Source organism: Carassius auratus, chromosome 42 (assembly GCF_003368295.1).
Source record: "Carassius auratus strain Wakin chromosome 42, ASM336829v1, whole genome shotgun sequence".
Classification (NCBI taxonomy): Eukaryota; Metazoa; Chordata; class Actinopteri; order Cypriniformes; family Cyprinidae; genus Carassius; species Carassius auratus.
In genome coordinates this window covers 6790848-6817889 of record NC_039284.1, presented here as the reverse complement: position 1 = coordinate 6817889, position 27042 = coordinate 6790848, and the positions used below count along the sequence as shown (strand labels likewise).

The 27042-nt window shown below is 35.5% G+C and overlaps 1 protein-coding gene across 4 annotated transcripts in view; it reads right to left on the bottom strand.

The window, feature by feature from the left end:
- Nucleotides 1-12504: 12504 nt before the first annotated feature.
- Nucleotides 12505-27042, bottom strand: part of LOC113060504 (asparagine--tRNA ligase, cytoplasmic-like) — a 17365-nt gene continuing 2827 nt past the window's right edge. Inside the window, exons 2-16 of one of the 4 annotated variants that reach the window (XM_026229460.1) lie at nucleotides 24445-24527; nucleotides 24277-24342; nucleotides 21829-21921; nucleotides 21622-21711; nucleotides 20849-20927; nucleotides 20626-20696; nucleotides 18934-19020; nucleotides 18511-18732; nucleotides 15850-16049; nucleotides 15618-15753; nucleotides 14598-14711; nucleotides 14378-14509; nucleotides 13893-14024; nucleotides 12794-12972; nucleotides 12505-12757 (exon numbers count right to left, since the gene is read on the bottom strand). In XM_026229460.1, coding sequence (XP_026085245.1) covers nucleotides 12841-12972; nucleotides 13893-14024; nucleotides 14378-14509; nucleotides 14598-14711; nucleotides 15618-15753; nucleotides 15850-16049; nucleotides 18511-18732; nucleotides 18934-19020; nucleotides 20626-20696; nucleotides 20849-20927; nucleotides 21622-21711; nucleotides 21829-21921; nucleotides 24277-24342; nucleotides 24445-24527 — 1637 coding nt within the window. In that variant the 3' untranslated portion in view covers nucleotides 12505-12757; nucleotides 12794-12840. Of the gene's footprint in view, nucleotides 12973-13892; nucleotides 14025-14377; nucleotides 14510-14597; nucleotides 14712-15617; nucleotides 15754-15849; nucleotides 16050-18510; nucleotides 18733-18933; nucleotides 19021-20625; nucleotides 20697-20848; nucleotides 20928-21621; nucleotides 21712-21828; nucleotides 21922-24276; nucleotides 24343-24444; nucleotides 24528-27042 lie in introns of all 4 variants that reach the window. The other 3 variants (XM_026229462.1, XM_026229461.1, XM_026229463.1) reach the window with 3 other exon arrangements.

Genomic DNA, 27042 nt, shown 5'->3' with positions numbered 1-27042 from the left:
TGGCTGACCCATTATTAAAAGCTTTTAAATTTTTTCTGTAAATGCCTGCCCTGGGCCTTGGTTATTTTGGGACATGAAGATGTTATCCTTTAAAGTAACACCACAGTTAAAGCTATTAAAGCACTAATTGCACATCTTCAACAATATATTTCATTTTCAAGGCATTCAAACATTATTTAAAAATAAATCAAACATGCAATTTATACCTACAGTAACTTGAATGCACCTCTTCTAAGCATGTTTTAATTTATGATTTAACATTTCCTTATGACATTTGTAATAATAATTAAAAAAATAAATAATAATAATTAAAATTATGAAATACTTTTTAAAAGCATTATTAGGTAGTTTGTCATTTTTTATTATTATTATTTGTTAGGACTTTAGTTTTTGCTAAAATATTAATTTTATTAACCAAATTAATTAATTAATTAATTTATAATTAATCATTCATAATGACTACAATCTTATAAAAATATATATAACTAAAACATCTAATAAAAACCATATGAAACAAACCGTATGACCATAACTTAAGCCATATATATATAAAAAAAAAAAAAAAAAAACATATTAAATATTAGAACAAAATGACTCCAAAGATTACACTTCTACTTACTACACATTCTAAACTATATATATATATATATATATATATATATATATATATATATATATATATATATATATATATATATATATATATATTTAAAAATGTTTTTGCTTTTCTTTATTGCCTTTATAATTTCTTCAAATCACTTTCTGAAAGCAGTGTTCCCATTACATTGCACAGTCCATACCAGGACAGTTTTGTGTAATAAAAATGCATCGTTATTTAAGCCATTATAATATCTGTCACCCAGTGAAGGACTGCACTTATTGCTTGTTATCCCCAATAAACACATCTGATGGCCACATCTGGCAGTTTCTGGTGTGACCCTTCGTCCTTTTGGAAAACAAATCTGTGTTTTCCACACAATCACACACTCAAAAAATCTTTACAGTTCAGACTATGTGAGTTTAAACCTTCAATCAGATTAGCAGAATTTTACAGTTCATCTAAACCGGCTCTTCCGGTAATGTTCATTTTATTGTATTCTTCGTCAGCTTTCTAGTTCTTTACGACTGCTAGCCAGAGTTTAAGGGCTTGAGAGGGTTTAAGAGGGTGTCTAAAAATGAACATAGTGAGAGACAGAATGGGTAGAAATGCTTAATTATATTAATCACACTAGATTTATTGTGACTTTGTTTATCATAAGTCTATCATAAATGTTTGCCTTCATCTGCATTCAAAGTAATAATAAAAAAAAGAGTTAATTCACAGAAAAATGAAATTAAAATTCTGGTTGTGGTCCTGGTCTCAAAATGAGCATTCTGCCACTAGAGTCGTGTTTATGTAGTCGTCATTGAGGCGCTGGAGTTCCACGTCTTTTCTGTTTGCCGTACAAGCCCAAACATGTCCCCCCTTTCAAAAACAATGACAGGTTCTACTGACCTGGGAGCAGCTTTCAGTCTCGCTTTGAATTGTTAGAGCCTGATGGGAAACACTTTTCTTTAAATCTACAGTGACACAGGGAAACATTTCCTGATGGGATTTCTGGGTGGGCTTTTTTAAAGTAAATAAATAAATATGTCAAAATTAATAGGGGAACAAGAGAAAATAATTCATTAATAATTAAATGGGAACAAGAGAAAAGAAAGGTGTGTTTTCTAAACCAGCCCTACCTGATTCAAGTTTCATGTCTGGCAGATACTCTGACTATTGAAGAGAAACAGAACAAACCGGAAGGGTGACTGCCACCAGATTTGTCAGAGGTCGGTTGGGTAGGGCCAAACTCAGGTCTAGATAAGTGAACAACTACACCCAGATACAACCTAAAACTGCTGCATTATTTCCTATTAGTACAAATAATGTACCTACTAAGATTAATAGGACTCTAAGAAGGTTTAATTCCTTGTCAATACATTTTCAAATTTACTAAGTGATTAGACCTTCATTCGGTGGACAATAAAACTAAATCCCTTAGACTTACATTGAAAGAGGGACCCAAGCCATTTTACACATTTGACATGCATATTATTTTTAAAATGTAAAAACCTAGTTGTATTGTATTGAATTTGCTATAATGCTCTAATAAAGCCTGTAATAAACAAGGCCCAAAATAATTTACAAGCCATGCTTTAATATTCTCTTAAATGCCGTACCCTTATCCTGTGGCTGGTATTAAAATGATGCTTAAATGCAATTAAATTGAGTTAACAATGTTTCTCAGATGTCCTTGCTTGTCTCTGCGTGTCTAGACTTCTGCTGACGGTGTGCGATGGTTAGTGATTTAATAAACCTATGCAGTGACCTGCTTTAGCAATGATTATTAGGTTTCTAGCATTTCAGTATATTAAAAAAAGCTAAATAAATACATAAAGATGATTGCCATTTATCTCTGTGTTAATTATGATGACCAAATCATCAGACATGAAACAGTCAAAAGTATAATTGCACCCCTCATTGCATGTATATTTCTGGATTTATTTGTTACATTAGGGGAATTTAAAGAATCTAAAAATTACAGAGGATGTTAACATCTTTTGCTTTTGCTGTTTTCTGTGTCTTTAAATACAACACTTAAAGTGAGCCACTGTTGACTGCTCCACCTGTTGTTCTTTACATACCTAGCCTGTGAAATACAGTCTCAGCTATATCACTGGTAATCCAGATTAGTTCATTAGCTCAAATGTCTCAAGTTTGTCTAAAAGCCATTAATACTCAACACAGAAAATAAATTAAAAGAAACCATTAGTTTGGATTTGACACCGGAGTGCCACTGTGCAGAACACATACTGGCTTGACTGAGTGCAGAAATTATTGTGGAATATTCTTTTTAATACATAACAGAAAATATGATGCATATTTTTAAAAGACATCACAATAAAGTTGTTCAAGATAGATAGATAGATCTATTTTTTCTTTTCTTCCAGTGTGGATCAGGGTGATTCAATCCAGTCTTGATTTTAAAAACCTGATCATGTATCAAAACAAGGGATTTTTGAATAACTGGGAAACTAAAGAGAGAGCCAGATTCTCCAAATTCACCCAGTGCCATGATAGCAACTGTTGCATGATCAAGCACCACTCACATTCTATGAATAATGTAAGAATGTATGTATTTTTGCACAGATTCAATGGTAGAGGACCACAGGTGACTCATAAGGCTTCATATAATTTATCTGTCTTTCTGTATGTCACTTTTCGATGTCTGTAGTTGTGTTGTGGAGGTGCTGAGGAAGTCTGGAGCGCACTTCTCCTGTGATGAGCTGCGGGATACTGGAATGGAGCTGCGCTGGTCTCTCTTTCTCTATCACACACAAAAACACACACATTTAATCTTGCCCCCTTCTGTGGCGTCTACTCAGGTTTGACCAGTCGTTCAGGGAATTTCATGAACTTTTAAAATGCTCCCAGACAACATTACATTGAAACAGCAAAACTATTCCTGGAATTTGGACCTAATCATAGCAACAAGTGTCTTTTTAGTTAGTCAGCCGTAATGTGTCACCAATGATCAAATGACAATATGATAAAAAGCAAGAATGCTTGAAGGGTATTATTAATAATAATCATAATCAGTTCTTCCACCAAAAAGTTCAACCGACTTCAACCGATTTAATTGTTATTTCATTCATGAAGCTGTCTACATTTCATGCTTGTAAATGTAAATGTGTATTCTGTGTGTGCAAAGCAAATGTCAAATGTGTATGTTAAGATAATTCATGCTTCCTTTCATAGTCTTTTTATTGGATTTTGCTTTTTTTTTCAGGCAAAAGACTAAAGGTAAATGACAAAATGAGTCTGTGGACTTCCTGAAAGAAACTGAGATTTGAATTTACCATCACACAAGCATGAATCAGACCATTTAGATAAACATTCAGAATTCAGACTTCTTGTTTTTATATATAGCAAATTATAATTAGGGTTTGAAATTAAATGTAAATTCATTGCATTTTTAGGATTAAAAAAGTTCAATTATTTCAGTGGTTTTTCTCAGTATTACATTTACATTTATTCATTTAGCAGACGCTTTTATCCAAAGCGACTTACAAATGAAGACAGTGGAAGCAATCAAAAACAACAAAAAGAGCAATGATATATAAGTGCTATAACAAGTCTCAGTTAGGTTAACACAGTACACGTAGCATGGGATTTTTACTAATATAATAAATAAAAAGAAAACAGATAGATAAAAAAATAAAAGAATAGAGCAAGCTATTATTATTATGCTTTTATTACAAAAGAAAAAAAAGAAAAAGAAAAGAAAAATATTTATTGAACACACATTTGTTACATTTTTATTATTATTATTATTATTACTATTAAAAAGAACAGTAAATTAACAAATAATTAACCCTTAAACTGCAGTCATGCTGACCTTAAAAGTTCAGAAGTGTGATTATAATGTTCTTTTTCTGTCTTTTCTCTAGAACGGCAAGTTAATCAAGTTCACTTCTTGTCCAACAAGATCTTGAGGAGGATGTCATGCTTACCGTCTCTTCCTGTCATTATTGTCTGTCCAGTTTAACATTTTTAGCAGAACTAGCTTAAATTTATTTATTTTTTTATTAAAAAGTAAAAAAAACACAATCTCTATTGTTTTCCCCATCTCTCTGCAACAATAGCTGGATTTTAACGCGCTGTGATGTTCACTTTAAAGAAATAATAAAAACATATATATTTTTTTTTAAATAAAAAGCATATCTTTCAGGGAATTTTATATAGTATTGTGACTGCAGATTTTAAAAACCTGACTGTACAGCATGTACAGTAATAATGGTAGTTAAAAAATATATAATAATCAGTTTTAATTAGTATCAAAAACAATGTGTTTGTTAACCAAAATGAATATGAATCTAGTGAGATGTCAGTTGTTTTAAATATGCTTTGCTGTTTGCTGTTTGTGAAGTACAAAGTTATTTACTAAAGAAAATTCAGTTTCTAATTTCAACATTATTTGTATACACTAAAGTTAGAGCATGTTTTAAGCACACATACCACATACATATATTTTTTAAAAGTACATTTTCAGAGTTATTTACTTAAATTATATTTTGGAATTTAAATCTAATTATATTTTACAATTTTCTCAAATCTCAGTTATGAGAAAAACTATGATGTCTCATATCTCTAAATGACTCAATTTGATTGAAATCTTCTATCCTTTGATCACATCTAAATAACAGCCTACACTTACGGAATGCTACTGATAATTCAAATGACCCGAATAGCATGGAATATATATATTTCGAGTGTATATCATAATTTGGGCTTTACATGATATAACCCATAGCACACTTTTTTAAGCTGAATATTTTACAAAAAATATATAGGCCCACTGCTTTTAGGATTAAAATTATATAACAATAGAAACACATCTGAACACATCCTGGTTGTCAAAAGGTAGTGTGATATGTTTGCTGCTACTTGGTTTGATATTTAGTTTTCTGACTTTTGGTTTTGGATTTTGTTATTTAATAATACTCTAACATTCAAATGATGCTTAAGTTTCCCAAATACCTTTTGGGGCCACTAAAGAGTGAGGATCTATGTATCGACTAAAATTAAGTTTTAAAAGAACATTCATGCACGAGGTAAAACGGACGATGCGGCGCTGATTGCTCTTTTTGACCAAGAACCCAGAAAAGCCGGTCAGACCTGAAGAGTCGTCATTCCAGTCTGAATGAAAAGTGTGAATTGTACACGCACCTTAGGTATAAAAAGCTTACAGCACACCCAAGTTGTCAATCGACGACCTGAGACCGTTCCAGTAGAACTGTTTGCTCTTTTGGATCCGTCTTGTATCGTCTTGGAACGCCTATTTCGGATTGGTGACGTGAACCAGGTGCTCCACTTGATATTTTGAATTAAGAAATTGCTTTTTAAAGAGGAAATACATTTGCGAAGTTATGACGCAAGTTACGTTAAGATGTTGAGAAGTTTATTTTTATTTTTTTACGTTAAACACAATTTAGCTCCTAGAAACACTTGTTAAAAGTTTCCGTTCCACTCCGTGGTGCTGTTTTTACACGCAAGGAACTCGTCCTGTGTGGACAGCCTCGCTGTAGCTGAAGAGGAGGTCCTGGACAGCTTCAGATGTGGATGCCGTCGGGTCTCTTCTGGTCTCTCTGGTGAAGTGGTTCTTAACAGTTCAACAGTTCTATCTCAAAATTGTGAAATGTTTAGGACCACTTGATCAGGGAGATACTAGAACAAAGATGACAAGACACCATGCTTTGTGAAGATTCCTTAAATCTATAAGTGTTTATCATATCTTCAAATGTTTAAACAGGTGCAAGTCAAACGCTTAATATAGAATTATGTGACACTGTGACGCCATTTACATCACTAAAACAGTTTAAACTATTATAAAGAGTAAAATATTTTTATTTCAGCATTGGTTGTTGCTGACATGGTGTGTTTTTAAGTTCGAAGAAGTATATGCTTTTGACCCACTCACTCTCTTTAGCATAAATGTTTTACTTTATTTATTTATTTGATTGTTTATTTATTTATTGTCATAGTTTTGACGTGCATGTTCTAACTTACAGTTAAACGTGTAACAAAATACTTGACAATGTGACCACCAATGTGTCAGTCTACTTCGGATTTTGACGTTTAATTCAATGCATTACTCGCTGTTTGTTTGAAACTGTTTGTGAGATTTACTAGAAATGCGTTTGGGATAGTTACAGTTTATTACAGTTTCCTTTTAAGATTTATTTCTGCATTTTAATCAATTTATTTGTTTTGTCATTATTATTATATTTTACATCACGTGTATGAGCCCGTGTGACACATTAAAAATATTTTAAACCTAAAAGAAACCCTCTCTTTTAAAGTCTTTCTCTCTTGTGCCCTCTTGTGTTTCCCTGTATTACTTGTAATAGTTCTAACACTGACGTATCAGCTGCTTAACACGTATTTTAATTTTGCCTATTCATTCTTACACATCAGCATCATGCCCCCTCAAACCCTCTTCCCATCTAAAGGATGACAGGACAAACACACCAAACTGACCGGTGGCTGCAGTATGTGGCGTCACTGGTGTGCTGTCCGTGGTGCTGAAGCTCTTAAGTCTCTTCGACCATTTTCGGTCTTTGCTTGGCCACACTATTAAACTGTCCGAGTCTTAAAGTTTAAACACTTTGTCTTAAGGTTTGACAACAGCACGACTAGGTAACGAGACTGGACATACACAGATGAGCACAATCTATCACGCAAATATGATTAAATGTAAATGTAAATCCCTGGTTTTAATTAGAAAGTCCTATGAAACCATACAGAGAAGCTCCAAGCTGTTCATCAAACACCCAATGTACACATATCAGACTGTTTGTGGACACATGTGCTTGTGTCTTGTAATCAAGAGGAGCAAAATAGAGTGGACTATAGAAACATCTCATAAATTGCAAATTAAAGTGGATCTCTTTAATATTAACCCAGAAAGATGCAACAAAAATGACAAAAAATATCAAAGAGCATCCCATAACCGAGTTTCATAGCTATACAGTACAATCGTTGTAATAATAAAAAGGGCAAAACTATTAAATTATATTTGATCATGCTGTAGATGATACACCTGCTTTTATTATGTCATTAAAACTTAAATACAAGGATTATTTCTTTTATCATAATTTCCCTGCTAAAAAAAAAAAAAAAAAAGGAAAAAAAAAATCCTTCATCCCATTGCATTGACTAGATTTGGATGGTCTTCCTGCAGCCTGGTCTTACCTGGTTTTAGATGAGTTTTGACCACTTTAGCTAGTCATGGTCAGGAGAAGAGACCAGCCTGATAACCAGCGAAAACCAGCTGAACTCCAGAAGAACGTCGTCCTTTGGCGCCCCTAGCGCCTATATATATATATATATATATATATATATATATATATATATATATATATATATATATATATATATACACATATATACATATATATATATATATATATATATATATATATATATATATATATATATACGTATATATATATATATATATATATATATATATATATATATATATATATATATATATATATATATATATATATATATACGTATATATATATATATATATATATATATATATATATATATAAAATAATAATAATAATAATAATAATAATAATAATAATAATAATAAAACGAATAAATAAAAAAAGGTACATATTGGACTGAATTTTAGTCCTTCACTGCTCCAGGAAACACCCACTTCCCCTCGGAAACCAATCATGTAAAAAAAAAAAAAAGAAAAATCAGTGCCCTCATCACTTTCTCGTCCCTCAATAGTGCTCATTGCTCAAGTTCGCCTCGTCCATTGAATCAATCATCAGAATTAACAAGTAAGTATTTAGCAAACTAATAAAACATTTAAGTTCTTTTTAACCCAAATTATTGTAAAGGCAAGTGCTAATAGCTTCGATATGCGCAGTACCGCCGTTCCCTATACACAGATTTTCTTGTTATTTTCCAATCCAAAAAAAAAAAAACTTGAAAATAATTTAGTATCTCTTCAGACCTTTCTGAAGGTACAGTGATTGAATTAGTAAAAGAGTACAAATATCTAGGCATCATAGTTGATGATGCCCTATCTTTTAGCTCTCATGTCACTCAACTGAAGAATAAACTGTATGTAAAAAAGAAATTAGTCTCTGCTACTTTTCTCCCTGTCCTTGATTACGGTGATGTTGTATATCAGTTTGCACATTCTTATCTTCTCTCTTCCTTAGATGTCGTTTATCATGGTGCTCTAAGGTTTATATCAAATTGTAAATCCTCAACTCATCATTGCACCTTGTATCACAGAGTAGGTTGGCCTTCTCTGTCTACCAGAAGAAAAACGCACTGGTACTTAATTATTTACGAAGCCATCTTGGGATTGTGGCCTTCTTATCTTTGTTGTCTTTATGCAACAGAAAATTATCAATTATTATTTTCTTCGTTCGCAAAACTTTTATACTTTTTCTGTTCCTTTTACCCGAACTGAAGAAGTCTTTTGTGTATGCAGCGCCGTTTGATTGGAATTTCCTCCAATCTCACAGTAAAATCTGTTTCTAATAAACAGGAAATACCAATAATTCTTTACTATTACACCATATACATGATTCTGTATGAATTAATTAGTGAATTTACTGCTGTTTTCTCCATTTTTGCTAAGAAGCAATTTTCTTTCTTTTTTTTCTACAAAGAAGATCTGCTAATTAAAATAGAATGGAGAACTGCTGTTGTCAACCAGTTGAGATTATAAAATGTAGACAAGGTTAAGAATTGGAATTTGGATGAAGAGCTGAATGCTCAAACACCATTGTGGTCAGAATTCACAAAAGTACATTTTTATTTTTCTGAGTGCTCTTGATTCAGATGTGACCAAACAGACTGCAGTCTTCTCAAGGGGGGAGTAGAGACACAGTTGCAGAGAGAAGAGGAAATGCCTAATTGGCCTTCTCCGCTGATGAAAGAGGAAGTTTATATTTTATGGAGACAGACAGAAGTTGAAAAAAAGTCAATGTGACGAGTGGGGTGGGGCAGAGAGCCATGGGAACAGAGCGAGGCCGGTGGGGTGATTTGGAAATGAGCTACACATGCACCACTCACCAGTCTAGAGTCCCACGGAGGAGATCGGAAGGATAAAAGAGGAGCTATGACAGTGAAGGATGAGAGAGGACCAGTCCTGGAGTTTATTTTGTGTTTTTTTTTTTTTTTTTTTTTTTGTGCATTGCAGTCGTCCGTGAGGGGCTGTCGTGCTGTTTTGTCTTTATTTTATCATTAAAGTCTTATTTAAATGTCCGGCAGATCCTGCCTCCTTCTTCCCGTGATTGTGAAGTTTATTGTGTTACATTGGTGCCAAAACCAGAGAGGAAGGATGGACACGCTGCCAAAGATCCCTCGCCATTGTGGTGAATCTGTGGTGCCATCGAGCATGTCGAAGCAGTCTGCCGCCGTGGACACATGAAGCAGTGGGTTTGAGAGAGTTGCTGGGGGGACGGACGAGCTCGCTGCTGGCTGCCCGAGACATGGAGGGGCGGCTGCCATCCGTGAGGGAGCAGAGGAGTCACCCCAGTTCGCTTGGGGCTGGAGCTTGCTGCCATCCGCCATGATGGGAAGGAGCAGGGAATGGGGGACTCCTGCTGGTTGCCTGAAACTGGAGGAGCCATCTGGCGGAGGAGTGTCGTTCTTTCCACCAAGGGCCATCCAGTGCCGCCGCCAGGCAATGCGGAAGAGTTTACCCAGCTGGTGGAGGGCCGAGCAGCAGTGTGTCTGGGAACCGGAAAGCAAATGTTTAATTTTTTTTCTCCTCTCTCCCGTCTCTCATCTTTGTCGCTCCTCATCCTTCCATCTCCTTTTCTCTTGCCTCGTCTATCTGTCCTTACCCCTAGGTACCCACGGCCGCCGTGATTGAAGTAGAGATGCGAGGGGCGATGGGGGTATGTGACGAGTGGTGTGGGACCGAGAGCTGTGGGAACAGAGTGAGGCCAGTGGAGTGATTTGGAAATGAGCGACACCTGTGCCACTCACCGGTCTCGAGTCCCACAGAGGAGATCGGAAGGATAAAAGAGGAGCTACTGTATGACAGTGAAGGATGAGAGGGGACCAGGCCTGGAGTTTATTTTGTGTTTTGGTTTTATTTGTGTGCTGCAGTCGTCTGTGAGGGGCTGCCTCGCTGTTTTGTGTTTATTTTTAAAGTTTTATTTAAATGTTATTTCTATTTTTTTGCATTATTCTGTTAAACTAACATTCTGAATCTGCTAGGCACCAGTCCAGCCTATTTTACATCTTATTAACATTAAATTCACGGCCGTGCCAATTTCATGTTTCCTCAAAACTAGCAACATCTGTGGCATTGAGCTTTTTAGAGTGGCCTTTTATTGTGGCCAGCCAAAGGCTGTGTAATAATCATGCTGTCTAATCAGCATCTTGATATGCAGATGGATTTATTATAAGAGTATAAAGCAGTTTCTGGTGCCCTCTTATTATGCCAAAGATTATTATTACAGGATATAATTCAACACTGAATCATTATTCAAACTGTCTTCTGATTAGATCTTTATTAAACATAAAATTAGGTCTCTGTGATTAGATCTTTGAACATGATATAAAATTAGGTCTCTGGCTATGAAAGAGAGTGATTTGATTTTATAGTGGGTCTTTTGCAGTGTGTGTGTGTGTGTGTGTGTGCGTCCACACATTAAGGTCGGCAGCGCTGAATGAAGCGAGGATACAGGCAGACATCACGGATGTGGTGTCGGTTCAGCAGCCAGGTAAGGAATCGCTCCAGTGCATCAGGAAGCTCTCAAAACTTGAAAAATAGGTTTGAAGGCATGTGAGCATTTTAGTTTCGGTTTTAATTTAAAGATCATACCAATTCTCTGCGGTTCTGAGCATGCATTTTACAATACAATTCATACATTTTGTCAGATGCTCTGCAATTAATCCTACTTTAATATTTATTTTGGGGCAGTGAGGATGTTTTTTTGCAATGAAGTAAATTTAAAATAATAATAATAAAAAATTATCTGACCAATCCGAGGCCCCTGCACACATGGGGCCAATTGGTAGCAGCTTAGGCAAGCATGTGAACCCTTTATAAAGGGAACCTTAGTGTAAAGTGTTACCAATATTTTATGCATGTTAAACTAAAAAAAAAAAAAAAAAAAAAAAAATATTGCATGCATTAACAAGCTAATTCTGATAGAACTAATCGAAATATGAGCTGAAAATATATTCTCTATTCTTACTGTACTTTTGCAACATTGTGAAATCTACTGTGGTGTTAGGAGGTATATGTGGTTGAATTGTTTGTAATTGTACTGATGGACTAATATATAATTGAACTATTTGAAAATTAGTCGCTCTTTGTTCCACTATCCATTCAAAGCTTTCTGTCTCCTTTTTCTCTTTTTCCAAAGCCGTTCTGATCTAATTAGTTCCATTTATATTGCCTTCAATGCAATTCTTTCTGCCCTAATTGTTTCAGCAGGAGGTAGTGTTCAATGTCGTCTGTTGTTGGCCCCTTAACTAATCTGTTGAAATGTTCCGTTTAATTTGTTTGGACTCCAGGTTCCCAACAAGCTTTTGAAAATATAGAGCTTTTGCTCTCCTCTGCTCCGATCTTAGTGGCACCACAGTTTGACAAACCTTTCATGCCTCAAGTGGACTCAAGTCAGATCGGGGCAGGTCTCCTTCAAACTTGGATGGATGGGGTTCATCACCCAGTTAGTTATTTTTAAAACAAATTTAATTATAATTCCAATTACTTGGTTATTGAAAAAATGCTATTGCATATGGGCACATTTTAAGTAGTTTCCACTGTTATCAGGAAAACTGCAAGTAAATGTGCCAGTGTTGCCACGAAATGTGGTTGAAAAGTAAGATGAATTGCTGCTATCAGCTAAAATGAAAGGTCCTTTCGAAGAGAAGGTTATTAAATTCTGAAAAGATTTTGAAGACACACATTTTATCTTTTGGAACAACATGGACTCATTTATTGTTCTTATTAAAGTTTATTAGTAGAGTAAAAAGCAGTTTCCAGTGCACTCTACTTATGCCACAGATTAGTATTAAAGAGATATAATTCAACACTAAATCATCATTCAAACTGTCTTTTGATTAGATCTTTATTAAACATAAAATTAGGTCTCTGTGATTAGATCTTTGAACATGATATAAAATTAGGTCTCTGGCTATGAAAGAGAGTGATTAGATTTTATAGTGTGTGTGTGTGTGTGTGTGTGTGTGTGTGTGTGTGTGTGTGTGTGTGTGTGTGTGTGTGTGTGTGTGTGTGCATCCACACATTAAGGTCGGCAGCGCTGAATGAAGCGAGGATACAGGCAGACATCACGGATATGGTGTCGGTTCAGCAGCCAGGTAAGGAATCGCTCCAGTCCCAGACCATATCCACCGTGAGGACACGTGCCAAACTTCCTCTGCAACACACAAACATTAACATGCTTACATTCTGAACATCTGAATATGACAAAGAATATATAAAAGGTATGACAAAGAGCTAGGCAATATATCAAATATCCAAGATGATAAATGTTAGCATTTCAATTGCATTTTCAAACTATTTCAATTATCAATTTATTTCATTTAGTTCAGTTTATTTAATGAGCAATATGCCTGCATCATCACAAAAAATGTCATGTGTCGAAATTAAAATACTTTAGTAAAAACATGTATGTATATATTGCTGCTTATTTCTATGTATTGTACTGGTGGATGTGGATGTAAAATAAAATTATTTACTATTCTTCCTGAAAACATGACTATGGACTATCTGATTATTATTTTAATACAGTTTACTTGTGAATCAATTATTTTAGATATTAGATTGAATCTGTCTATTTTGAATTTTTTTTTAGATCATTTTAAGGTTTTTAAAAATATATATATATATTCTACTCAGCAAGGCTGCATTTATTTGATCAAAAATGCAGTAAAAACAACTAATTTTACAATTTAAAATGACCCTTTTCTACATTATTATAAAAATGTAATTTATTCCTGTGATCAAAGTTGATTTTTCATTACTCCGGTCTTCAGTGTCACATGATTCTTCAGAAATCATTTTAATATGCTGATTAGCTGCTTAAGAAACATTTAAGATTGTTATCAATGTTTAAAACAGTTGTCCTGCTTCGTATTTTGGGGGAAACCATTATACATTTAGTTTTTTCAGGATTCTTTGATGAATAGAAATATTTTACTTCATAAAAGTCTTCACTGTCACATTTGATCAATTAAATGCATCCTTGCATCTTGAATAAAAGTGGTCATAAATAAAACACGTATATCCAAACTTTTGAATGGCAATGCATATGAAATATAGCCAATAGGCTGTTACCTGGTCAGTGTACCAATAGTAGGGTGTGGAGTCGATTCCCTCTCTCTTATACCCTTCCAGGAGCTCCTCAGCATCCCAGATACGCATAGAGCCTCCCACAATCTCACCGACATTGGGCATCAGCACATCCACCTGACAAACAAAAACTTATGAGCCAATTATAACACAATTCTGTTGAATACTGCTCTCATACAGATGAATTTATAAAGACCTGGATAAAATCAGCCGGAATGTGAAAACATTTTCCTAAAGGCTTATTTATATTTAATTAAAGTAAGAAAAAATTGTTAATGTTTTCTTTCTTAATTATGAGACTGTTACAGGGCTTTTGTCCTTTTGCATATTTATTTACATCAGTGGAATCTCATTGGTCCACATAACTGAATGATTAGACACCAAATATATGTTTTGATTGACTGTGATTGCATAAAAAATACTGTTGTTACTGCAATTTTTTTTGTGGCTGATTAACGACAATTCCTGACCGATTCAGTGAGGCGACGGTCTTCAGGGCAGCGCTGCATGTAGAAGGACTTGATCTCAGCAGGGAAACGACACAGCAGAATGGTCTCATTAATGGTGTCAGTCATCTGTCGCTCAGGGGCTTCTGGGATATCCTTTAGCAATGACACACAATAGCCAATTATCCAAGCATTTGTAAGTGAGCACTCTTGGCAATAACGTACGAGCCTCAATATAACAAACCTCTCCAAACTCATAAAATGTCCCATCATCCTTCTTGATGTTGTGCTTTTTTAGCCACTCAATGGCTTCAGTGTAGTTCATCCTCTTGAATGGTCGTTTGGGAGGCTTGAAGTCCTAGAGAAAAAAAAAAAAAAAAGAAATTGTATTGTACAGATTCCAGAGCCTCCATACTTGGTTATGAATTTCCCTGACCCTTCCAGTCATTGTGACAATGTTGTTATACTTAACTAAAACTAAATATAATTTTAATAATATTTACATAAATTAAAATAAGGGTTAACTGAAACAAGACGATTAAACGAATTTAATTATTATTTTTAAACCACTTTATTATTTTATTTTAGTCAGAGGCCAAAGGCAACATTACTTATTTTAATTTGAAGTGCTAAAATGTTACTGAAAAAAAGACTGAAAGACTGAAATAAAAATTTATAAAAACGAAATGTCCAGAGCCTCCATATTTTGATGAATTTCCATGACCTATCCTGTCAATTGTGACAGTAGTGTTATCGTGAACTAAAACAAAAAAATATATACATTAGTTAAAATAAAATGAATCTAAACTGAAATAAAATAAAAGACAAAAAAACCAACAACATTATTTCAGTTAGCTGCCATGGTAACATTTCTAATATTCATTTACAGCAGAAGAGCTAAAATTCCTAAAATGAAATAGGTTTTGGAACTCAAAAACTAATTTAAAAAAATGTTTCTAAACATTTTAAACACTGTAATAGTACATTGAATAAACTAAAATAATATGAGTTCTTTTTTTCAGTTAAATCAAACCAATTAATGAACCGGTTTGAGTGATTTAGTGAGATGATTTTACTTGACACAAGATCAATATATTCTACAATAACTATACAAATGAAAATCCTCTATAATGAGTTTGATTTCCATGAATTTTACATGCCTGAACAACATAATCCAGGCCTAAAAATATAAATATGATAATTCCAGGTTTTCCATGACTGTGATGCTCAAACATATGATGCCCTTGTGTGCCAGGGGTTGTACCGGGTTGAGGTCGTAGAGCAGCTGCGCGACAGGAGACTTCAGGACCCTGTCAACCACGTCACACACCAGATCCTCCAACCTGTTCAGAAGGTCTTCATACGTCATGAAGGGACACTCAGCCTCAATGTGGGTGTACCTGAAAACACACAAACACATGCATACACAGAGGCACATTACTCTTTTGCATAATTCTGCCTGTTTGAATGAATATTGTCAATGGTGCCAGACTCACTCAGACAGGTGTCTGCGGGTGCGCGACTGCTCAGCGCGGTATGACTGGGCGATGCAGAAGGTGTCGCCGAGTGCAGGGATGCAGGTCTCCAGGTACAGCTGAGAAGACTGTGTGAGATACGCATTCTCACCAAAGTAGTTGAGACTGAAGAGGGTGGAGCCGCCCTCCACCTGCGTCTGCACCAGAGTGGGCGGAGTTATCTGACGATGACAACAGAAAAACCTGTGTTTAATAAGCATCCTGTGGCTCAGAATGAGAATTTTCAATACCTAAATAAAAACAGTTGACCTAAAAAAAATGAAAATTAGCTAACAATTTACTTCCAAGATTTTGATGTTTGTTTCTTTGATGTTTGATAAATTTTGCATTACATCCCTTGCTCATCAAAGGATTCTCGGTAGTTAACAGGTGCCATCAGAATGAGAGTCCAAACAGCTGATAAAAACATCCCAATAATCCACATGACTGCAGTCCATCAGTTAAAATCTTGTGAAGCCAAAAGCTGTGTTTATAAGAAACAAATCCACCATTTTGGAGGTTTAACTTCTAACCCAACAATACGAGGCCTCCATCCATAATATCACTTCCTCCAATGAAAAAGTCATCTGGTCTGAATCAGGGGAGAAATATGCAGAAATCAAGCACCATATACAACCCTCTATATATAATTGCCATTGGCTAGTACATTTTTCACTTTACTCGCCAGACTGAAATATAAACAGTGCTGCTTGACAGTTCGTGAACCCTTTAGAATTTTCTATATTTCTGCATGAATGTTTCTCAAAACAAGCATATCTCAGAGGCGCGTACACTACACATACGTCCTATGTCATCTGCCGGAATGGTTTCTGCATATGACAGGATGTGAGGATGTGTAACCAGAAGTGAGAGAAAAGGACGTTTGAAATATATAAATTTTCCTTACAAATACAAATGGATTTGCTACAGGAGGCCTCTATTCACCCTCCAGAGCCCTGTTAGGCACATCTTAATATGGATGCACATGTAAGTGTTAATGTTGACAGGCATTTTTTATTTAGTCTTAGTCTTTATCTTGAGACAAAAATGCTTAATAGTCTTAGTCACTTAGTAATTTAAGTCATTTGAATCTTTCATAGTTTTAGTCTAGTTTTAGTCTACGAAATGTCAACTTTTACTCAATACTTTTTTTTATTTAATCAAGATGCATTTACCAAAATTTATTTTGGTAGGTATTTTATATGTAGTTTTTTAAAAGCAAAAATAGTCATTAATTATTCTCTCTTTTAACCAAATAAATTTTCATTTTTTGTATGAATTATCTGTTTAACAGTAGTGAAAAGGGATCAACTTATAAAAATTATAGATGTTCATATATAATATAGATTATATAAAAAATAATTTATACATTTTGAAAAAGAAGCACAATAAGACAAATACGAAAGAGATACAAATTAAACTAGTTTTTCAGATACATTATGTTTACTTAACCTTTGTAAATTTATTTAACATCTTTTGTTGGTTAACAATAATGACAAGGATAGGTACTTAAATAGGAATACTGTCCCTTTAAGATGGAAGGCATTAATGTAATACTGACATGTTCAATTTTCACCCACAAGTTTAAGTTCACTTAATCGATAACCCAGTGTTTTTACGTAAGATACTGTCACGCTGTCAGGTCTCTGTTTCCCTGAGTCTCCCCTAGTGGTCTCACTTGCCCATAGGCACCTCACCGCAGGCACTAAAATTCCCACAAAGCCTTGTCCCTTCATCACAGTAATTGCACTCCTGTTAATTGCACTCAGGTGTCTTCACTTGATAGTCATTACCTTTGTTTATTGTTGGATGGATTTATGGTTTTGACCCCAGCTTGTTGGATTCTGATTTGGATTACCCATTAAATACCACTCTGCATTTGGATCTCTCGTCTACTACGTTTCTCTGGGTTCCGATCGTAACAGATACTCTAAACGATTGGACTGCTGTGTGTGTATTTGAGCCCTAAAAACTGACATTTATATGAGAACTGAAGAAGTGGAGCATGCGTGAAAGAGAGCACTTATATTAGTGTTGTATCACAGTCTGGTATGGGAAATGCTCAGTTGCTGACCGCAAGGTCCAACTCATCACAGGGACACCACTTCCTGCTATTGTGGACATCCAGAGGAAATGCTGTCTAAGTCGAGCTCACAACATTCTTAAGGACTCCTTTCACCCTGACCATAGACTGTTAAACCTCCTGCCCTCCAGGAGGCAGTTCAGGAGCCTCTGGACAAAGAACAGCAGACTTCCATACAGCTGTCTCCTTACTGAATTCTGCCAACTGCCCACAGTGTTATTTCAAATTGAAATCAGAGAAACACCAGCCAATGAGATTGCAGATGGTTCATTAGGGAATTAAAGTCTATTTCTGTGTGTTAAGACACTGCGGGCAGTGGTGTAGTTCTAATCCGTATTCTTAAGTAAAGTAAACTTCAGCCAATTTCTTCTGTGCAGGGAGTAGAGAGCAGTGAAAACTGTGTAGGGACCCTGCCAATCGGAACACAGTTCATTCATTCATTAAACTCTCTTCTAACATGCTGGTAACTGAATCAGGTGTATTAAACAAAAGAGACATGTAAAGTATCACAAGGACCAGGACTAAGAACTGCTGCTTTAACACATAGCTTGAGGAATGACCTCGCAGTAACCCCGGCTGAAGAAATGATCCCGGAAACACTGCGTGACCGCAGATCGGACTTTCAGGATCTTGGAGACATTTTCCCCACGGATCATCATGTGCCTGTTGTTCAGCTGCACGTCCACATCAGACTCCTCGTTCAGGAGGTTATCAGCGCCGCCCGCCGGAGCGAGACCGATCAGCTCCCAGAAATCACAGTGCAGCTCATGGCCGCCTGGAGCCTTTCAGAAAACAATAAATAATAATAATACAAAAATAAAATAAATTAGTTTTAGATATCATATAGGAATGATGAAGATTTGAGGATAAATAAATATTGAGATAAACTTAATTCCTAGATGAACTAGAGGTTATTAATATTACTCACATTAAATTAAAATCATATTAATATTAATTACTTAATCAGTTACATTTTTTCTCACCTGTTTGCCCTCAGGAACAGGTTTCACGGTTCCATACAGAGCAACAGTGCTCTCCGTAGACAACACCTGTCCATTATAACACTGACACTGCAAACAAGACAGAGTCATCTCAGAGACTTTTTTAGCTAGACTGTACTGTCTATATATATTAGGGGTGTAACGGTTCACAAAATTCACGGTTCGGTTCGATACGATACACTGATGTCACGGTTCGGTTCGGTTCGGTTCGGTACGTTTTAGATACAGCAAAATGCAAAAACATCTCAACTTTTCAGAATGCCGCAAGCGCACCGCGGGTCATGTGACAAGAACTAACCAATCAGCTTCATCCTTTCCCATAACAACGTTGAAAACTCAGCCAAGATGAAGGAACAGCTGATTATAGTTGTATATGGATTGCAATTTTGAAATAAATTTAGTAGCAGAGCTACTGCAAGCGATTTTTAGAGCTGCAAATCCATTTATCCTTCGCTGAAATTTCCGCGTCTCATGGAGAGAGCACGTCATTGTTGCTTAGCAAAGACAGACGCCTCATGAGCGCTTCTGCCCGAGCGCTTTGGAAAGGAGGAGAAAGACGTGCTTAGCGTTTTCCACGCGTTTTTAGGAGCGATATGTGAACGGACCCTAAGGCGCTCGCTCACTCAGCACGCGCTGAAGGCTCATTGCAAAATGTCTAATGCATTTAACAGACCAGAAATATAAGATCCTAAAATAACCAACAGGTCTGGTGTTTGGGTGCACTTTGGATTCCCTGTAAGCTAATACTGGTGTCTAAATGCTGCAGGCATAGTTTGTTGCGTGCATGTTTCTCATTTTTTTCGTCTTTTCCCAGATACTGACACAATAAGGTGATGTCGGCGTAAATGAGTTGACATGTTTCAAGTATTCACGCTGGTGTTTTTTTTTTTAAAGCAATGAAGCAACCGCGCGAAGCCCTCACTATATAGGATTTTAGAAAGAATGCAGAGCACTAGTGTAGTGTGCAAACTTACCACAGTGTGGATTTCAGAAAGTGTGCAAAGACTTCACGTGCACACTTACCATAACATGGATTTACAAATATTGTTCTAAGGAGGGGCTCTCATGTCACTCTGATCGAGCAGCTCATAGATGGAATCATGCATCTCAAACAATATGTTTGAGAGTCATCTTCTTTTTCTAGTCTGTTAAACGCATTGGCCATTTTGCAACGAGCCTTCAGCGCGTACTGAGTGAGCGAGCGCCTGACTGAGTCATAACATAACATAAACATAAGTTGGTGTTTTTTTCTTCTTCGGGAGTGTCAGGGGCGTTGCCTGTTACGTCGTTTGGGTTATTGGGCTACCTTGTTGAACGCATATCATTATATTTCTCTTTTTTTTTTTCAAATATAATTAATTAGTCCAACGAACCGTTCGGTATGCATAATGCGTACCGCGTACCGAACCGAAAGCGTCGTACCGAACGGTTCAATACGAATACGCGTATCGTTACACCCCTAATATATATATATATATATATATATATATATATATAAAAAATGTAAAAAATTATATAATTTTAGTTATCATTTAGTTTTTAGTTTTTTATTATTATTATTAGGGAATTGCCCAGCCTTAAGTATAAATAACTACCTGTTTTGATAACCAGCAGGATTGGTAGGACTAATAATTTTGTAAAATATCAACAAAAACACACAACAAACAAAAGTACCAGTTTATCTGTGAGAACACACTGCAGGAAACCAGTTCCGTCACGCAGCACAATAAACAGGAGGTTCTTTCCTGAGAAAACATGTGCACACCTATTTTAAAACAAACTATATTTTCATCATTTTCATTGAAACTAACTGACTGGACTAAAAAAAAAAACTGCTGAGAAATTCTGGATGGTCATTTCAGGCTTGTTTGGTGGATGAAAAAATAAACCTGCTCACCTTGTCTGCGTAACCGATGGACCCAACCAAACACCTTAACCCTCTGCTCTCTGAGTGCCTCCAGCGTATTAATTTTCACCTGAATATAACAAAATAAACCAGAGAAACTGACTTGATGACAAAGAAGAACACTTTTCAACAATATTTGAACTGATGGTTCAATGGGATTTAAAAAGCCTTCATGTAAATACATCAATCAATTTGATTAAAAGGGTTGGTGAAGTCTATAAATAATCAGTTTAAAAGGAAAATATTAGCCATGTAAACCGTTGAACACAACTACATTCTCAGCCTGAATGAAAAATGCTGTTATGTGCCATGATGTGGATATTTACATTGTATGAATGCAACGACTGCGCAATTCAAAATAGATTTCGAATTCATTGACAAATTTTATGCCCCACAACATTTAAATTTTTCAAATTGCTTTGTTTCTTTTTAAGTGGCTTTGGATTAAATAATCTGCTAAATGTATAAATGTAAATGTAAAATGGCTACATCTAACATTTCCACTTTGATAGTGATTGATCACAAACCACTATTAGAATTTGTTAACAAAATAGTAAGAACCATTTCATTTTGTTTATAAATTATATCAATTACAGCCCCTAACACCTATCCATTCTCACTCTGTATAATACTAATATTAAACTATTACTTCAGCACCTTTCATGTATAAAATGCAGGTCAAAGTGCTTTACATAAAAGCATAACAAATCACTGCTGTTATACAGTCAATATTATATTATTTATGTAATTCAGGAAAAACTCACGGTTTTGGGTTCAGGAAGGCTGGGGTCGTTCTTGATGACGATCTTTCTAGCTTCTTCCAGATTCTTCTCTCTGCGTTCAGCATCTTCAGCCTGTCAGTCATGAGATCAGACAGACAGAGGTCAAAACAGACGTACAGGACCCTGACATGGAGCTCGGTTTACTGGACAGGAATTATGGGTCTACAAAGGGCAGATGAATCACAGTACCTCCTTCTTATCTTTGCTGTCACCCTTCATTTGCTCTCTATTAAGGAGCTTTTTTGTGTTCTTCATTTGAGTCTTCGAGATGACAGCCCAACGCTATCAACACAAACAAACAATGTTAAAACAAAAGTTTTAAATATTACTGGGATTTACTAGAGGTACAGTTTTATTCCTATAAAACGTTAGCAAGTTATTTTTAACCACCTTAAAGCATGTTTCTTATGCAATATATATATATATATATATATATATATATATATATATATATATATATATATATATATATATATATATATATATATTAAATAATGCATGACATTAAAATAATTGAAATGAGCACACATTTTGTCGGCACTACGAAAGCAAACATGTACATTTGTGATAACGTGAGACTTTAGATTAGGTAACACATTATATTAGGGAACACATATTCACTATTTATGAAGAGTTTTCCCTCAATAATCTCATAATGTACAGCTTTAATTGTTAATAAGGTCCAGAGTTCTGGACTCATTTTTCTGGTATGAGCACAGGATTTGGTTGCAATATATATATATTTTTAATCATAGTTACATGGTAACCACAGGTATAGAATCTGGGTATGCAACGTATGCATGCGCGCACACACACACACACACACACACACACACATACACAGTAGATATACATTATCTCTTTTATCGAAAGACTATCGAAAGTTTGCCATTCTTTACATTGAGAATACACAATGCCTTAAATTAAACACCAAGGCCATTGTGGATGAATTTGCAGAAAGGCCTGGATAATTAAATCAAATTATTAACAAGTAAAACAGGTGAGTAGTTTTCTTCTCTCTCTTTTGGTCACTGTGCCACATGTTTGGATTAATTTAGTAAATATGACGGCATTTTAGTGCCATAATATTTTTAAAATATAGTAAAAATAGTGAGATTAAAGTTGTTATATTGCGAGAAAAAAATTTATGTTAAAATTTCACCTTAATAAAACAAAACAACAAACAAAACTGGTGGTTTACTGAGTGATTTATGAAAATAATAAAACAATTTCAGCAAAGTTATAGTGGTGTTTCTGAGGTAAATGTTATGTTACAACTGTTATGACTATTCACAAGCTGTTTTATTGATGATTTTCTAAACACTGACATATCATTCGTTTTAAGTTTTAAGTTTTTTTTTTTTTCAACATGTCTTTGAAATTAATTAATGTTTATCTCATGCTGGAACTAGAAATAAGGACAAAATTATTTATTCACAGATGAAAGAAAGATTGGTGGGATATCTAACTTGTAGAACCTCTTTCTGTATATTATATTCATATTGAACATGAAGCGATGAAGGATGCTGATCTCCCGGAGCACCAAATGGTCCTTAAATCGTGAACACAGAGATGTTATCCTGGAGTAGGTGCAGTTCCCTATCTGTCGGTCACTACGAGTTATGTCGAACGACATATGGGGTCTCACTTGGGAGGCCAATCATCTCTGAGTTTAAGAGAAAACGGCAATGAAAATTAGCTAGTGGATTTAACATACCTAGGCCACTCCCCATGCCTACTGGTATAAATAGACGACAAGTGCATCCACTCAATTGAATTTTGCTTCGGAGCCGAGTAGTTGATGCAACTCACTACAAAGCCATTCATCTGTGGGTTCGAGCTGTTCCTGGTCGGTGTGCCAGAGCAGTACAGTCGTGTCCCTGTGACGGCGATTCCCCTGTGCACTTTGGCTAAAGTGCAGTTTCTAAAAGAGCAGTTTCTAAAAGAGCAATCACGGATGATTCACGTCTTTTTCAAGATGCTGTTTCGTCCGTGTCCTTCTGGATCTCGGGAACAAGCTCAACATGCTCACCTTCTCTGGTTTAAGAACCTGTCTTTTACTTTAGATTGTTTTTCTCAATATTCACATAATTTTGTTGCTGCAAGGCGAGTATAATCTGACTCCTGCTGTGGCTCTGCAGCTCAGACCATACACTCACACAAATGTGACCACTCCAAATTTGATCTTGCACATTCTCAAACAACAGTCACAGCCTAGAGCCCTGCGTTAAGTTTAGGTATTGAGTTGGGTTAAGAGATCCAGAATATGGTCCTGCAGAATTATGCATTAACATGTGCCTAATACGTACTAATAAACAGCCAATATGGTAGTAACATGCATGATAATAAACAACTAGTTAATAGTGAGAACTAGACCTTAAAATAAAGGGTTACGTGTAACTTTTTTTTTTTTTCATTTAATGTTAAGATTTTTTTTTTTTTTTCAAACAAGATGAGATAATATTTCCTAAATTACAAAATACTATCTATAGACTGGGTTCAATAAAGGTTTTATTTTTAAAAATACTTTTATAGTCAGGGTTCAAGGTTCTAACACTTCTTGTCAAATAACTTTGTGATGTATATTCTTTTTGCCTGTTGCAAGTTATTGGTTAGTGTTATTCGCAGATTTCACACCTCTCCTTCCTTCTGTGAGTCCACATAGATCACTGGAAAAGGTTCTCTTCCCGCAAATAACAGTGCCTGAAAAGATTACAGAGAACATTTTGGAAAACAAAATACAGAAAATAATCTGAATCATCATTTAAACTGTATTTCCTGAAAAAAATGTAATGAATCAAGCACCTTGAGTGGAGTTTGAAAGGGCTTCTGCTCTGATCCATCTCCATCCACATCACTGCCCTGTGTTTCAGACACATACAGCTCTTCTGGAGGAACAAACAACATTAGCTTTATCATTTCACCATTTTACACGCAGACCCAGAGTTGACATCACTTCTAAAAAAAGCTCAGGTGCTTTCTAGTGTGCTACCTAGGGCACTGAAACTGCTCTTTAATGTGTTTATTTATGAAAATGTGCAGCAGTAATATTTAAAAACAAAGTGCCACACTGAACCTATCAGATTTTTTAATTTATTACTAAATATAACATCAGTGTATAGATTAAATATTGATCAGCATATTCTGATGCAACCCTCTGCATAGACTTTGTAAATTTAACCACTAGAGCAGTATAATTATGTATATGAGTACAGTATTATTGTAGAATGCTAAAATATCAATATTAGTGTAGTACAGTAATATAAATGAATACCATATTAGTGTATTTATGTAGTATATTGATCTATATAAATTCATTATTGATGGTTCACTGAATAATATACATAACTAATGTGTGGTGTATTGCAGTATATATAAATATAGTATGTGTAGTGCAGCCTTATTTTTCACGTAAGAATGGCCGCAAATGTGTAAATTTAATGTATCTGGCTTTCTGTCATTGGCTTCTGATTATTTTCAGCTGTACATAAGCTCCTTATGCTTACTGCTTGAAACTGCAAACCTGTGTTTTGTTTTAACCATATTATTGTAATGTATTGTCTTAATTATAAACATACTTCTACTGACCTATGAATTTATATATTCTTTCATTCAAGAGAAAGCGAAAGACCAGAGTGCATTCGTAAGTGATTGCATGCTTTAGGCACCAGGTTTGTGGCTAGAATGGAAAAAGCTACAGTCAGAAGTTATCAATAAGTCTTATTAGCCTTATTAGACTGTCTTACAGTTCAGTACACTGACTGAACTGCTGTGAAGAGATAACTGAAGATGAACACCGAGACGAGCCAGATAATGAGCGAAACATTGACTCGTTCACCAGTAGTTCTTTCGGACAGTTCGATTCAATAAACTGGTTGAAGAAAACGGTTCACCGGTCCTTTTGCACTCTACGTAATTGCGTCATTGGTGATGATTGCCCTTGATTCAAGCCTTCGGTTTTATCCGAGCTTATATAATTAGCACAGAATCAGTTCAGAATCAATCACCAAAAGAATCAGTTCAGTTCAGATGCTCTGTGTTTCGGTCTGCTTCACGCTGAATCACACATGCACAGTATCATCAGCTCCTCGGTTTTTGAATCTGACGCGTCGTTCGCGAACCAGATATCACAAACTGCTTTGTTTTGAACTCTCTCACAACAGACACGGAAGAGAAGACAATGCTGAATAAAGTCATAGTTTTTGCTATTTTTGGACCAAAATGTATTTTCGATGTTTCAAAAAATTATAACTGACCCTCTAATGTCACATGGACTACTTTGATGATGTTTTTCTTACCTTTCTGGACATGGACAGTAGACGTACACACAGTTTCAATGTAGGGACTGAGAGCTCTCGGACCAAATCTAAAATATCTTCAACTATGTTCCGAAGATAAACGGAGGTCTCACTGGTTTGGAACGACATGAGGGTGAGTTATTAATTACATAATTTTGATTATTGCGTGAACTAACCCTTTAAGTGCATAGAATACAATTAAAATTTGGACCGGCCATATGTCTGTAGTGGTGCAGTGGATCCGCACCGTTTCAAATGATTCAGTTCAATTTTGTGAACTGGTTCAACCGGTTCACTAAGAAGAACCGGTTAACCAGAGGTGGACAGAGTACACAGCTTCATTAATTGAGTATTACATTATTTCTCACGAGTAATACAATTTTTCACTTGCCCACAAGGCAATAGCACAATGGTAACGCTTTGACAAACCTCTGCTCGTTGTTTAATGGATTTTTTTGCACCCACATTTGAAGTTGACTGTGTTAAACACACCGCATACTCAAAAACATCAAAGCAAATGCTCAGCTTACATTAATATGTAATATCAGAAAAGAAGATTCAGCTAACAATCGTGTGTACATGTGAGTTTCTCTGTTTTTTCATAAATCAAATCAATAAACCTAAACCAGCAAAGAAGGCAGTATAGCAATGTTTTGACACACCTCTGAACCTGACCGTTTTATACACGCAGCATAGAAGAGAAAATAATAATGATTAAAGGTGTTTAGGTCAGCGTACAAAGAAGGAAAAATTAAATTCAGCTCATTTGAGTGACAGAATTAAGCCCCTTCCTCTCAAATTGACATACAGGCAAAAGGCAGGAGAAAATACTTTCAGCTGAATAACACCATTCTCACACACACAATCTATGTGTGACAACTCTGTGTGTGTGTGTTTGTGTGTGTGTGTGTGTGTGTGTGTGTGTGTGTGTGTACTGTACTTCAATTCAATCAAATGTCATAAAGTCTTTGGCGGAAAGCCGAATGTGATTGCTAATAGGCTGTCCCAATCAGCGGCGCCTGCTCAATCCAATCATGTTTGAGAAGGAAACAACAAATTGAGGGTTTCCAAGATTTTTAAACACCCCGAGATTTTTAAACACACC